This window comes from Mytilus trossulus, chromosome 5, assembly GCF_036588685.1.
Source record: "Mytilus trossulus isolate FHL-02 chromosome 5, PNRI_Mtr1.1.1.hap1, whole genome shotgun sequence".
Taxonomy (NCBI): Eukaryota; Metazoa; Mollusca; class Bivalvia; order Mytilida; family Mytilidae; genus Mytilus; species Mytilus trossulus.
Window position 1 is genome coordinate 62,992,530 of NC_086377.1, and position 15,862 is coordinate 63,008,391.

The following is a 15,862-nucleotide window of genomic DNA, read 5'->3' on the forward strand; positions in this document are numbered from 1 at the left end:
ATATTCCTCTATCCAACGGTTCTTACAGTTTGTTAATTCCTTTCGAATGCTGATTTCGACTTGTTTTGACTTCTCTCTCATTCCGCATGATTCGATATCCTGATTTGCTTTTATTAGGGACCTTGGTACGTGACGAGGGGTCATAGAAAATTTCATCGATAACATGTTTGGTATTTCTGAAGCTTAGAATTCCAAATAATGAACCGCCGACCCGTTGAGATAACTCAACTTGAAAACGATTGAAGTTCTCCCTTCCAAATGGGTTGCAGTAGATTGCAGGTGATTTGATTTTGGCTTCTTTGGGCATACTAAATTTTCCTCTTACATCAACTTTAATGACGGTCCTATCCGGAATCATATCTATATCCCTGCTTGTCCACTCTTTAACGATATCGAAATCATAGATTGCCTTTCGATTTATTATAATCTCTTCCATTTTTTCACTTGCAACGCACTCAAGTATAATCATCATGCTTGAAAGACTTGTTTGTTTTCGAACAAAGAAGAGAATTTTGCAGGTCTTCGTAAACATGTATGCTGCTTGAATGGATCGAGACACATTTTCAAGAACATCCGGGTGTTTACGGGTTGCGGCTACAACAGCTACACTGAAAAAAGTAAACAAAGAATAACTGTTAACAAGATTTCTTTTTTTTCGTAGTTTCAGTCACTCTTTATGTTTTTGTATTTACGGCCTTTTACTATATCAACAAAACTCGTTATATCAAGATCATGAATATATGTATACACATGAAATAGATAAATTGTATATGATTAGGTGAAATCTGCCAAATGGAGGTGAGAGGTCGAAAAATATAATTCAATATAACAGAAAAATGCGACCAGATTTCGTTTATGGTTGTTCATGTTTAGATGTCCAAATAAATATTGAATACAATTAAAAAATGTATAACCAACAACAACAAATAATGAAACAAGTCAAAAAATCACTACAATTACTTAACATCGAATTAGAAAATACGAAAGTTTACCATTTAGTACTTGTGTTCCTAAATCACTATAGTAAGTGAAATTTTATATATGCAGTTCTCTACCAATTTTTAAATTTTTTTTTTTAATATTCTCATTAGTGGTCTTAACATACACGATACGAAATAGCTATTATCAGGATATATCGTGATTTTTTTCAAATATTTCATTTCAATTAAACCCGTATGAATATAGCGGAAATATAACAAGCGAATATGAGAAGACGATAGTTTCAGTGTGACAAACGTGTGACAAACAAAAATTAGAAAACAAGACTACAGTTGCTGTTGAAAATAGAAATTCGAAGAAAGTCATGGATCTCAAAATAAAAGCAAAACTAAACACGAAAAAAACCAAAATGGTCGATCTCATGCAGGGGTACGATTTCAGTTAATTCACGCAATTTGTTACATGTATGCATAACATCAAGTTTTCTTGACTTGTGGACTGGTTTTTTTTCCTTTACATGTTTGGTTGCCCATATTAGTATACTAGTATGCCTTTATATTTTTTTCAAATCATGATTATTTTTCCTTTTCCAATGCAATATGTTCTTAAATAAAGACTTTGTTTCTTTAAGGTGGTACAGGAGTCTTAAATAAAAATGATAGAATCTGTTCATCCTTTTCCAAAATGTAGTATATATAAAGGCAACAGTAGTATAGAGCTGTTCGAAATTTGTGAATCGATTGAGAGAAAAAAAACCAAATCAGGGTTACAAACTTAAACTGAGGGAACACAACGAATATAAGAGCAGAACAGAAACACAACATTAAATGTAACTAACACAGAAACCAACTATATAATAACGATTGCTATTTTCCTTACTGGTACAGGACATTTTAAGAACAGAAATAGTGGGTTGAACCTGGTATATTTGTTTGTCTTTTTCATTTTTAGCCATGGCGTTGTCAGATTGTTTTAGATTTACGAGTTTGACTGTCCCTTTGGTATCTTTCGTCCCTCTTTTGAGATATGTTTAAAAATAAAACAAAAATGATAGGTCATTTTGGGCATTTTTTCAATCTACTGGTTGTGACAAAATTACACTTTTCTTATTCATTATACAGAAGGAAAAAACATCAATACGTGATTAGAAGCTAAAAAAAATGTTAGAATTGTCAAAATAACATATGAGAATATCGCTTTAATTGAATGCCTTGAGAATATCAAAAGAAAAGATAGGGTTATTGTTCGTGTTTTCGTCTAAAATATAAAATATAAAAATGTAATGCAGAATCCGTTAGAAATGCACTATTTTGGAGTTATCTCTCTTAAAATGCTATTTTACAAAGCATTAAAAAAACAAGTAAAGATACTAGTAATCTACACTTGCAAAAATACTTATATGCATAATTTGAAAAAAACTTCAGATAAGTTATCGTCATTCTTCATCAAATTTGCTAATTTGATTGAAAATCTAGACCTACAGTCCTCTGTTATTTGAAATCCAAGAACTTCAAAGATATCCATAACATCTTAAGCCTAAACAAGTATATATCTCACCCAGAAAAAGAATTAACTGTGAAAGAAGCTATTCCATCTTTTATCTCTGGTTTTGTATCGAGAAAATCTAAAGACCAGTCATCGTTTACTTTAAAAACTATGTAATCCATGTCTGTATCGTCTACTTCCCATGTTCCTACCAATTTCAATGGTAGTTGAACTAAAACAGGGACTTGAAATTCTACATGAGACCCAAACAGGCACTCTGAAATTTTAGCTACACCCATTTCGTTTACATCTTTAGTCCAGTTGATATTGTTTACATTTACTGGATATACCTGAGTTAAAGAAGATATGTGTCAAGAAAATCAGATTCCTGAATCATATTTTAGATATTAGATTTTAGGCACTTACATTTGCATGTTAAAATATACAAAAGCTCGTACACAATATCATAAAGCACAAACAAATAATCAACATTGGAAAATCACAAGGAAGATTTGAAAGATTTCTCCTGCTTATAATTCTGCTTGATTCGAAGCAGATTCATATAATTGACACATTGTTATTGAGGATGAGAAAACGAATATTAAATTACTGAAATCAAATCTTTTAACTTCTGCTATCATTACACAGTCGTTACTTCATCTCTAAATAATCATAATTTTATGAAATTTCACCTGAGATAACGCCCGTTTTCTAGTGAGGTTCATGTTTTGTTTTGTATATACCAATATCTATCTTTTGGTAATTTTGTTCTTTTTTTATCATGCCATTATGGTTGTGTATTTGACAAATGACTTCAAAAAGGCACAAAAGATACCAGAAAGACATACAAAGTCGAAAATGAATTGACGACGCCATGGCTAAAAATGATAAAGACCAGTAGAGAAACAATATTGCATAGTATACAACATAAAACATCTGAAGACTGAGCAACACGAACCCTTACAAAACCTTGGGATAATCTCATGTGCTATAAGGTTGAGCCGATCATTCTCCTCGTGTTACTCATAATAGTAAGTCTGAATAGGTAGGTTACTTTCAGGAAAAGAGCACTGCATTGTAGTTCCGACATGCGGAACATATTAGCTTATATTTGTAAAACAGATCTAATAACGGTCAACAGAGGAAGTCTGGCGTTGATTTTCTTTCGCATGTTTTTTCTCATGATAAATACACGATGCATACGAATAGAGTAACTATCTAAAACACAACGTTATTCTCTTTGTATCCTTATATACAAATTGTACCTTGAAATCAATCTGTTGGCTTTTTGTCACTGAGTTTTGTGGAAACTTGACCTGTATTTGTTCATCTTTAGAGTTTACATACTGTGTTTCTTTTTCCGATAGCATTATGCTCTCTTTAATAGATTGAATAAAAATGCACATCGATTCAATTTTATTTTTCCGGAATATTCCTTTATTGTCTCCCTTTAAAAAAAATGTTACATACATTTTATAATTGTTATAGCTTTTTGCATCCTTATTTGTCTGTAAATAATGTGTGACTATATATAATTATTACTACTTTAAAAAAAAGGAAAAGCAAGCATTTCAGTAGAGGTGCAGATTAATCATCCTTTATAATTTTATAATGTCAACTTACTGTTTAAACACAATCAACCAATTTGATCAATTATTTCATTGATTAAGAAGTCCAGGAATTATAATCCTCGGTGAATGTTATATTGGAATTGGTGTGGTAATCAAAGAGTATATCTCTTCACGCCTTAATAGCAATCAATGGTACCAGGATTATAATTTAATATGCCAGACGCGTGTTTCGTCTACATAAGAGACTCATCAGATCAAAATAGTTGTAAAGCCAAACAAGTACGAAGTTGAAGAACATTGAGGACGCAAAATTAAAAAAAACTGTGACAAATACGGCTAAGGTAATTTATTCCTGGGATTCCTCTAAAACGAGGGATATGTACCCACGACTCTTATTTCGTAGTTACGTTTTTGTTGAACGAGAAGATATAGTGGGTAGTTGTTTGAAATCAGAACATTTCACAGTAGTTTAGATCTTAAAAAAACAAAAAAAGTTTTGATATTGCTTCAGATGTTTAATATGCTTTTGATGGATTTGTTGTCAAACTCTGAAAAATTTTAAAGTTTTAAAACTGATAAACAGCACTGCATGATTATACCTCTTTAAACTTTTTTGAAAGCTTCAAAATATAGATTTGACTCCAAAAATACAACACCCATTGATCTCAATACCAACATTGATTGTAACAGAACGGATGTAGTATAATCAACAAAAATGTTGTTGTGGTAACTTGACTGTTTTGCAAGAAAACGTATAACAGACAAAGTAACGGTTTAACTTTCCATTTGAAGTCACACTTTCTACATACCTCGAAGTATATGAAAACATATGCTCCCTTTGATTGACCGAATTTCTTGCTTTGTTGGGAGACATATTTCTATTAAGATAACATGAGTTTTTTTTCTAAAAAAAATTGCATCAATTACAATAGTCTTTCGAATAAAATGTATTTGCGTATATATATAAATTTCTAACATGTACGGAAGGTGAGAAGATATTCTGTATTACTTACCAAAATTTCTATGTCCAAGAACTCCCATTGCATCTGAAATCTGACTGCTGCTTTATACTGGAAATATTTGAGGTTTATGTCATTTACAGATGGAAGTACCACATTAACTGTAATACTTTCTTCCTCGGAAAAAAGAGTGCAATCTAATGGATTAGTTAAAGCTCCCTTCTCGTGTACGTGAACTATATCCGATGCCAACATAAATTGATCGGGGAATGTATTTTTCTTTAATGCATCAACACGTTCATCAGCTTCCCATCTAGTTGCCTTATAATTGATCTCAGACGGAACATCTATCAGTGTTATGCCGTATCCAATGTCTAGGCTGTGCAATGTTTAGAAATGAAAAATGAGAGGCTATAATGTGTGTTAAATTCTAAGTAACAAAAACTAACACAAAGGTATTCGAATAAATAAATGGGTTTTTAACAGATTTCCGGAGCACATGATATCACCCACGGTTTTTGATGGGGTTCGTGTTGCTTAGACTTTAGTTTTCTTTTGTTGTGTCTTTTGCATTTTTATTTGTCAGCCTTTCTTTTCTTTTTAGCCATGTCGTTATCAGTTTATTTTTTATCTTTGAGTCCTCTTCTATTTTTTGCCCCTCTCTCAGTTACTGTAAAAGAGGGACGAAAGAAAGATATGTAAGCTTTGATATTGGTGCAATGTGTTTTTAATCAGGCAATTTAGAAAAAAGTATGAATAACCTTATTTTGATACAAATATATACATAATAAACTCATTATATATACCAGGACAAAAGTCTCGTCAGTAACGCTCGAATAAAAAAAGTTAAAAAGGATATTGACTCATTACAACACAGAAGTGCTGACAACTAGGCTAGTGATACCCTCGGAGAATAAACATTGCAACAGTAGTGGCATCGACCCAGTGGTTGTAATTAAATACCAGGATTGAATTTATTTTTTTGCGCCAGACATGCCAGACGCGCTTTTTGGTCTGTAAAAGACTCACAATAAAGCTTTTCGTTTAATTTTACCTTTGGACATTTCTTTGCGTTTTCCTTTTATCTATTTCCATTTTTATGTCTCTATGATTTGCATATTCTTTTGTCTCTTGTTTCATCCTTAATTCTTCTGGTTTCTGAATGAATTTGCCAAAAATTTTGTTTTCAATAAGAACAAGCAACGAGATATAACATGAACTCAAAACAAAGGTATAATCTATCTATACGTCAACAGTATATGAAAAATATAAATATGTTTCCTATGAATTATAAACAGTTTTTTCTCCTATATATTTTTTTTTATCTCATTTCAAACCAAAGTCCTTGCTTTGCTAGTGTTAGTCACACTGTTTTCCATACACGTACAACAAACTGTGACAATTTGAATTAATTTCAAGAATGTGACATTTGTTCAATGTTTTAATGAGTTTCAGCCTTTAATCTATCAGTTCTATTGTAAGACTAGAAATACTACTACAAAATTAAAGTTACAGCAATATACCTTGATTCTTGCATCGACTGGCTCAAATCGATTTGTTGATTCATCATTTTCTTTATTATTTTCTATTAGATTGCAATCACTATCATTCGTCCTGAAACAAGAATAGTTTTAATCATTAAACCCCGAATAATGGTGTTTATTTCCAACTTTAAACAAATAATTCTTCATGCAAAAAAAGAGGAACATTGATTTCATATCAGAAACGTATGATAATAGAAAGACCTATTAATATTCTAGAATGTTTATGTCAGAAACGTCTCCGCTGCTTATATATTTTACCTGTACCTCTTTCTCAAATGATCTGACGATTCGCTTCTTTTAAATCAATTGATGCTTTGACCACCAGAAACACATATCTGAATTCTACATCTGTATTGTGGAAGTTTTAAAAGATAAAACACATCTAAAATATTGGTATCGAATATTATATCATTGATATTGATTTTTGTGACATTTCAATATCAATGATATAATATTCAAATCAATGTTAGGTTTTGATACATATATAAAAATCTCTTATTCAACCCTCCCCCCCCCCCCCCCCAAAAAAAAAGAAGAAATAAATAAATAAAACAATCAATGTAATAATGTTATAAAATGCTTACTACAAACTTCACTGTAAAAAAAATGCTTATACTTACTAGTATATAAAATTTCAAACAGCCTTCTTCAGTTAACCTTTTTTACACATATGTCAGTGTACATGCTTATTAACACACAATATTGTTAAGACAATTCTTCAAATTTGACTACATGCTGCATTTTTACTTTTAATGTGTATTTCTTGTTTTTCAACACAAAACAAGGATTGTTGAAAATATAGAAAACAAGAATGCGTCCAGAGTACTCGCACTATCGTTTTCTATGTTCAGTGGACCGTGAAATTGGCCTATAAACTTTAATTTTGCATTAAAATAAACAAGATAAAATCATAGGGAACATGTGTACTAAATTTCAAGTTGATTGGACTTCAACTGCATCAAAAATACCTTGACAAAAAACTTAAACCTGAAGCGGGACAGATGGACAAACAAATAAATGAACGAACAGACACACAGACCAGAAAACACAAGGTCCCTCTTCTATCATAGAAAGGGGCATACAAAACATTTAGATATTCCGCAGTTGAAACGGAAAAGTCATGAAATATATGAAATGTTCTTGCGAGAAATTGATTTTCTGCTTTATTTAACATGTTTTCTCCCTCAGACAAAGTCGGCCATAGATAGATTCAGCTATATTTCATTATATTTTGTTTTTAATCAATGAGCTCTTTGATTGTTTCGATTCTTAAAAGCTTACAGATAATTGACAAAAAAGCGCTTCGGACTCATACAATTTATTCAAAGTGGTTTTTTTTCTTCTTCATTTTACTTACTCCTTATTAGAATGCTCCATTTTATCACGATTCGTTGCTACATCTTTCTTCTCATTATTGTCTATGAAACCTTCAAAATCGCTACCATCCGGCCTGAGACAAGGATAGAATATTTAGCATTAAGTTGAATAGTTTTGTTTATGTATTAAAAACAATCAGTTATTGTTACAGTATTGTTTTTCTTAATCAGATGATTATTCAACTCGATTGACAATTTTGTATGTACATGGCTTTAATGACAAATAATTAATTTAAAATGAAATATTTAATCTTTATCTCATTGACGCTGACTGTGTACTTCTTATTATAGAACAAAGTTTGTAAATGTTAACCAAAAACTCAGTTCGAAATGTACACTACTATTTTGTATTTTGCATGCTTTTAAATGAGAAAATGCACCTCGAAATTTTAAATTATTTAATTAATATTGATATATGTGACACATTTATGAAACGAGTTATAAAGGTTTATTCACATACATATCCAAGAACTTTTTTTCACATTAATTTTGTTTTAAAATGTATGAAAACCTTTTTTAAGTAGAGCACTGTCAATCAGAAGAATAAACGTACATACAATAAATATATCTCATGAAATGTAAATCGACCTTTTAAAACAAAACGTCTCACACAAGACCGATTGAAATCAGATGTACACATACGAAACAATGATGAAACAATCGTAAGAATTCATGTTTACTTTCACTTGCATCTTTGTTGCATTGAAGTCTTATGTTTAACCATGTAAGCAAAGAACTGCTGAAAATGGTAACAAAAATGATGAAAAAGATGAAATAGCCAGTATAATTATATGGTTTCCAATCTTCATATTTTAACAAGGAATCATATTCGAAAAAAGTTTGCAAACATTAGTTATCTTAATAATATTTATGGTTTATGATGTGTCCATGGACGATGAAAGAAATGACTGGAAAACAAATAAAGGCAATACAAATTTTTTGTGATCTTTTTGTGTATTTTTTCAACCAAACTTAAAGGGTAAAACAGTATGGTATATGATTGTATCAGACACCGTATAGAACAAGTTTAATATAGGTCTTAAATTTTTCTCATGACACCACGTCCATCTCCTTATTTTTATTCTAACAATATTGCATACAGCGGTATCAAATTCGTTGCTCTCGAGTTTATACTTACTCATTATTGACAGACTCAATTTCCTCACGTTTAGTTAGTACATATGTCTCCTCAATTTTGACTGCATTAGTTTGGGAGAAAATGTCGTTTGAATGCGGCGTCCTGAAATATTTAATATACAGTTGGATATATTTGTTTTCTTTTCATCATTAAAAGACAATCAATCAATAGACATACGTAGTTTATAGGATTAACATGTGTGGTTGATGATAAGTGTTTAATTCATTCCCGTGAGGATGACAGAAATGACTTGAAACCGGTAAAGGCAATGCACATTCTTTGTGATTTATTTTTTTCAACACTTAAACCAAAATAAAAGCGTAAAACAGTATAGTACTAGTATATGTTGTGTCAGTCACAGTTTAGAAACAAACAAATAAATGTATATCTTAAAGTTTTTTCATGACACAAATCAATCTTATTGAATGTGTTGCACTAGGCATGCTAGAGTATAAACTTACTCATTATTGACAGGCACAATTACTTCACGATTAGTTGGTAAATCTGTCGCCTCATTTTTGACTGCAAAACTATCGGAGACATTATCATTTAAATAAGGCGTCCTGAAATAGAACATTTAAAATACAGTTCAATAGATTATTGTTCTTTTTATCATTGAAAGAAAAACATGGAATAGGCAAACGTAATTGATATGAAAATCATATTTGTGGTTTATGAAAAATGTCCTAATCCTGTCTTCCATGGGAGATGACAGAAATGTCTGGAAAACAAATAAAAAAGCATTACACATTCTTTATGATTTTTTTTCATCACTTAAGGGCATACGATACAGTTACAGGGGAGTTAATGACGTTGCTAACGTAAAATGTTATTTTCGCGACGTCAAACTGTGAAATATCGGGAAAAGATGCAATTTTCGACTGATTTTTATCATTCAAACTGATTTAATTTGAAAATGAGTTCATGGACCCCTATTTTTCAAAACATCAATTTGTTTCATTTTGCATGGAGATTATGTGACCCAAATTTTATAAAACTGTAAATAGACGATTTTTTTTTAATTTTAATAAACATGCAGCAAAAAATGACGTATTTTCCTCAATTCATGAACATTTAATAAATATTAGTTATGTCTGAATAAAAAATGCATTTTTTTAGGATACTTATAAAATAGAGGAATTACCGATTATTTAACACAAAATATAACAAAAAAGTTATGTCTTTCTTTCGAAAAAGAAATTACGACCACAAATTTGAATTTGGAGCGAATATACAAAATTTCGACCTCGTTTTACTCAAAAAGTAGCATATGAAGGTATATTTTTTAAAACATGTTTGATTTAATCAGGTGAAAAATAGCCTATATGCAAATTTTCACGAACTTGTAAATACAGGATCAAAACTGTATCGTTTGCCCTTAAACCCAAATAAAAGGCGTAAAATAGTATCATATATGATTTTATTATACTTCTCGTTAAAGTGCTATATTTTGATTGACTAATACGAGAGTGTTAATTTACTCTATCACATAGCTGAGTGGATGAGATTGTTTTTAATGTCTCTCGTCAAGACCAATCAAAAATCGAAAACTTAAAGGACAATGAATTGAATTCACATCAAGTAAATAAATACAATGTTCTAAGTTTTAGCTCAGATTTTATAATTTAATTGTCAAAATAAAAAAAAGAAAATCAATAAAACATCTTGCCACACTTTTGCTGTTTTATTCTAATACTCGTAACGTTGTTATGTAGTACGTGATGTCACAGAAACTACTTTTAAAATACAATTAATCAGTAAAAAAACGATAACGAAAAGACATTCAGCATTGTTCAGTATAATAAACTAAAGAACATAACTGAGAGTGTGATAGAGTAGATTGGTACCACTCTGTCTGCTATTATCACCCTCTCAACTATGTGTTATTTATATAGTGTAATTTGCAGAAAAGAAATACACAGAATCAAGTTTCACGTATATCGTAAAGTTGTTTTCTTAACACCAGGCAATCTCAATATGCATGTTATTTTTCTACAAACAACATTGCACATAACGTTATAGTAGGGTGCCCAATCAACAAATTTGATCGATTTGCCTTAACGGAATAATAAACAGCTATATTTTGTATCATTGGAAAGTACAAGTCTCATTGAAATAACGTTGCCGTCGTTGTCTGTCGTGGTCACGATTTTTTTAAAATCAGGATCAAAGGTCAAAGCATAAAATCAAGAAAATGCACTGTCACATTTGGATAGCTTGGTTTTCCTTTATTTATGCATTTTGAGCAAGATAAAAACACATAATTTATAGAAAAATGTATTTTGTATGTACATTTAGAACTTATTTTATATTTTGATCGCCAAAAATTACTTTAAATTGACTTTTTTGCATATAGGGTGCACATTTGAAATTTGAAACAGCTGTTAAATAACAGTGACCTTGACCTATTTCAATTTCTAAATTTCTGATTTTTATATTCAATTCGTTATAAGTAAGATCTAAAGATGTTTTTTAGATCTTTACTTTAATCTTTTGTCGCAAACAAAATGTGATTTTCACGTCTTTTGATAGTAAGGTGTTCGTCAATTTCTAAGTTAAAGTCATAAGAAACCTCAAATCAAAAAAAAATAATGCATATGTTTTTTATAACTCAATGGATAGTTTTCATTGTAAAACTTATGTACATATACTTTTTTCTGAAGAAAATTCTTTAATTTATTCATATTTAGAAGAAGTTTACTTTATTTGAATTGCTTCCTTCCAGCAAGCAATTCCCCCGATATATTTTCCGTATGCAAGGTGACCTCAGTGTGACCCATCTCGTAAAAATCCGGTGACCACAATACGCATGGATGTCCTTGAAATAAACTATTATCTGAATTTACATGTTAAACACGTGCTCAATTTCCATGCTTTTTTGTTTATTTTTCGTCAATTGTTGACAAACAGGTGACAATCGTTAAACTTCGGCTTCAAAACAGGAACTTTAATTACCTGCCATATTTTCACAACAACACTGACCGATTGAAAAAAAAATTGACGATTATACGAAATTTACACGAAAAAAATGATAAATTCGAGCACAGAAGACTAAGTTTATGATGTTTGTATGCATTGGTTAAAGAATTAGAAGAACATTATTTTTCACAGGTCACTCGTTTCTGATGACTTTAATATCAAATTTCTATTATTGGGTGTGAAAGAGTTTATATAAATGTTTTGTTTCGAAATAAACGTCGAACTTGGTTGAATATAAAGCTCTGTGTATACTTTTGGTTTACAAAAGTAAAAATTACTGCAAACAGAGAGAGGGGGGGAGGGAAGTAAAAGTTATGAAAACAAAACGTCTATTAGAAACTGGTAAAACACCCAATCCTACATATCTATATAGATGACTAAATGACCAACAATTGGCTTTAATTCTACAAATATTCCCAAAATATAATAAGGGAGAGGGTTACGTACAGCTCCGATGTATTTTAAAAACAACTGCAAACAAAAAAGGCGTGAAAAACTAAAGGATTATTAAAAACTTATAAAATAAGGACTAGCAGACAGCAGCATGACAAAAACACGAAAAAACAACAACAAATGCAAATAGAAAACTATTATCGAGGCTAGTATTACCTACTTTGTTCTATGGTCTCCTGTAGTTTAAGTCTACCAACCACGCCAAGGTCAGAGAACACATTGCAGGGTCTTTTTTTAAATTCAATTTTTACATATCTATCGGAATCCCCTCTAGATAGATTATAACCTATAATTCTCGCGATTTCAAAATTGAGTAGACGTTTTTTTTTATTGTTACGGATTGCTTAATTTTCACTTTCATTCGATAGCTAAAAATGATTTATAAGGTACATACAGAACAATGAAATCTTATACATCGTCATCTCCGTCGTCATCAATGTTTCTAACTGCAACCAGACGAGTATTTACATTTTGACATATGTAATTTGCCTGACATGAACACAAATCTGTACATGATATATTTTGTTCGAAGCAAATGCAACCCTTTGAAAACGCAGATTTCTCCTTACAAGTACAAACTAAATATTGCAGAATTGCGGATGATACCTGACTTTCAAGATAGACAGGAACAAGTCATTCTTTCTTTTCCCCATTTGAACTGAAGAGGAGAATATTAGGATAGTTTTGCTATATGGGAAGACATCAAATTAACGTCTGGAGTGAAGCTCTTATCACATATTATTTTAAAAGTAGATTCACAGGAAGAAATTTTAAATTGTAGCCAATTCAACGCTCAATTTGTTTAGGTCACGATGGTCTTTTTTGTTTTGATTTGAGACTATTCAACCTAACAATAAGCTAAGATAGCTGCATCTATAAATTCATCGATGTCACAATAAGAAAGGTTTGACAAATCGGTAAAATCATCTTCAAGTTGGTTGTCCTTCAAGACTAAACAAAACAGTGCGCTTACCGAACAGGGCCGATTACGTTGTATTGCATCATGTTATAGCATGTTGCAGCATGTGCAGCTGTTAGAATATTACAGATGTCATATTTCGTGGACAGGTATATAGCGGCGTAAATCTTCTATGAAAGTTATAGTGCCTGTTTGAAACGATAGCTCATGCGTATGGTGCATAGAGTAATGAACGCATAAGATCGGAACAGTTGTATATTGTGACTTTATTATTATCCTACCCTTGATTCCTTTCTCATCGAACTCTTTGTCTAGATGAATACATGTAAAATCATGCGAGTATCTACTTCATCGGGCGTACAAAATAATTCTTTAAACTTGAATAGCTGATTTAGAGTCCTTGAAGGTGCTAGTTAGAATACGACTCCATCATGTATCATAGTATATGTTGATCTACCATATGTATGATGCTGAACAATCGATTCGCACAGGAATCTGATTAAGGCCTGCTTGTTTTCACTGACTCAAAGAAACTTTTTCGAGTCAGGAATTTGACGACCTTTTATATATGACCTTAAACACTTTTACAGATGAACAACGAACTTGGTTCAGCTTTAAAATAACTGCAGTTGTTTCTGCTAGTGTATGATTAATAGCAAAAAATTGATGGTACAACATTTTGTAATCATGCAGTACAAAGATGGTCTAGGTCTGAAGCATCTTGCAATAGACTAAACTCTTTCCGTGATCCCATAACCTCGTTAAATCTTTTAGTTGTGCTAATTATTCGTATATTACTAAGCAATTTAGTCGAAGAACCCTGACATATAACACATTTATTCCATTGTATTTCATTCTTACTACGTTTCGGGCTTGATGGGAATAGTTTAACAGGACTGTGAATGTGTGTCTTATTCCAGGTCTGAAACGTGACCCACGTAACGTGATCGAAGGATTTGATTTGTATATTACAATTATAACAAAACTATCAATTATAAAAACAATTAAAGTTATAAAAACAACAAAAAAATGTTTCCAATTACAAAACAACGATCTTCAAACTAATTGGATTATTCCAAATATACAAATCGACCATATAAAAAGCCAAAAAAAAAGAAAAAAGAAGTTAGTGACAATTGTCCTATATAATGACCTATAGTGTAAGCAACAAAACGATTAACGTCACGAGAAAAGGCGTGTTTGAAACAAGGCAGAATTATCACTAAATTTGTGTTTTAAACTGCTATTTTCTTCTCACCGATTAACATTACACGAAAAATATTTGGCACACATATGAACCATGTCTTATTGATGCAATCAGAGTAAAAATCAAATAAAAGTAACACGCAATACATTTTCTTTCGTTCAAAATGTGGTAAATTTCAGCTAAAAAAAATAGTCTTTCTAAAATCATGAAATACTTATACTTAAACTATATGAATATTTTTATTTTTCGTTATATGATAAATTAAATTTTTAAGCTAAATACTAAGTATTATTCAAACAAATAACATAGAAAGCAATAATCTTATTTTTCGTGTTAAAGATGGCCTGTTTGATGAGGTATCTGTAGGTACCCTGAGAAACCACAAAATTTAGAAAAACGTGAACTCAGTAGCTTACGATGACATTCATGATTGGAAAATATAATAATTTTGCAATAGTTTGCACATAAATATAGCCGTGTGTTATCCGTTAACTAAACCTGGTTAACTAGACGTCTTTTCGATACTGGGCACCCTACTTTTATTGCATTTGGTGCTCACGAGTAAATACTAACGTATCATTGACAGGCACAATTTCTTTACGATCAGTTAATTCATCTTTCACCTCAGTTTGGACTGCAGATTTTTTCAAGATATCTTCTTTTCGCATCCTGAAATAAGGATCTATTATCTAACATACTGTTAAATAGATTTGTTTTCCTTTCATACTTAAAAAAAATCCAGTCAATACGCAAAACGTAATTGATAGGACTAATATTAGTGGTTGATGCTTAGTGTTTTATCATTTTTCCCGAGAGGTTGACATAAACGACTGAAAAACAAATAACAGTAATATTAATTTTTTGTAATTTATTTCTTCATCAATTGAACCAAAATAAAAAGTGTGAAACAGTGTCGTATATGATTGTGTCAGTTACAGGTTAGAAATTAAAAAAAAAACAAGTTTAATGTATATCGTATAGTTTTTTTCTTAACACAGGTCAATCTAGTTATTTTCCTACCATCAATATTGCATATAGTGTTATGTGGATTGTTGCTCTAGAGTATCTACTCACGTATATTTGACAAGTTAAAATTCTTCATGATAACTTAATACATATCCCCAATCAGTTTTTTTTGTTATGTCTATCAAAAAATCATAATACGGCTACTGCAATATAACATTAAACATGCATTAAAAATATTTGTTTTCTTTTCATCATTTAAAGACTAAAAGTAAATGAACAAACGTAATTGATATCATTAATATTTGTGATTTATGATAAGTTACTTT

General features: G+C 30.9%; 2 protein-coding genes across 2 annotated transcripts; both read right to left on the minus strand.

Moving 5' to 3' along the window:
• LOC134719789 (uncharacterized) lies at positions 1–6,070 on the minus strand. Its single transcript, XM_063582750.1, has 5 exons — positions 6,009–6,070; positions 5,009–5,333; positions 3,690–3,872; positions 2,497–2,774; positions 1–608 (listed from the first exon to the last, which is right to left on the minus strand). The coding sequence occupies exons 1-5, from the start codon at positions 6,047–6,049 to the stop codon at positions 23–25; spliced, it is 1,413 nt and encodes a 470-aa protein (XP_063438820.1). The 5' UTR covers positions 6,050–6,070; the 3' UTR covers positions 1–22.
• A 356-nt stretch (positions 6,071–6,426) lies between these two features.
• LOC134718172 (uncharacterized) lies at positions 6,427–15,285 on the minus strand. Its single transcript, XM_063580662.1, has 5 exons — positions 15,144–15,285; positions 9,474–9,575; positions 9,013–9,114; positions 7,856–7,948; positions 6,427–6,568 (listed from the first exon to the last, which is right to left on the minus strand). The coding sequence occupies exons 1-5, from the start codon at positions 15,236–15,238 to the stop codon at positions 6,427–6,429; spliced, it is 534 nt and encodes a 177-aa protein (XP_063436732.1). The 5' UTR covers positions 15,239–15,285.
• Between the last annotated feature and the right edge of the window lie 577 nt (positions 15,286–15,862).

Bases quoted from the DNA above. Each gene is read 5' to 3' on its own strand.
- LOC134719789 (XM_063582750.1), bottom strand. From the start codon at position 6,049: ATGGAAATAGATAAAAGGAAAACGCAAAGAAATGTCCAAAG. The intron at 5,334-6,008 runs GTAAAATTAAAC...AACATTGCACAG, and splicing joins ACGCAAAGAAATGTCCAAAG to CCTAGACATTGGATACGGCA. The intron at 609-2,496 runs GTGAGATATATA...TACTTTTTTCAG, and splicing joins ACAGTTAATTCTTTTTCTGG to TGTAGCTGTTGTAGCCGCAA.
- LOC134718172 (XM_063580662.1), bottom strand. From the start codon at position 15,238: ATGCGAAAAGAAGATATCTTGAAAAAATCTGCAGTCCAAACTGAGGTG. The intron at 9,115-9,473 runs GTAAGTTTATAC...TAAATATTTCAG, and splicing joins ATTGTGCCTGTCAATAATGA to GACGCCGCATTCAAACGACA. The intron at 7,949-9,012 runs GTAAGTATAAAC...TCCTTGTCTCAG, and splicing joins ATTGAGTCTGTCAATAATGA to GCCGGATGGTAGCGATTTTG.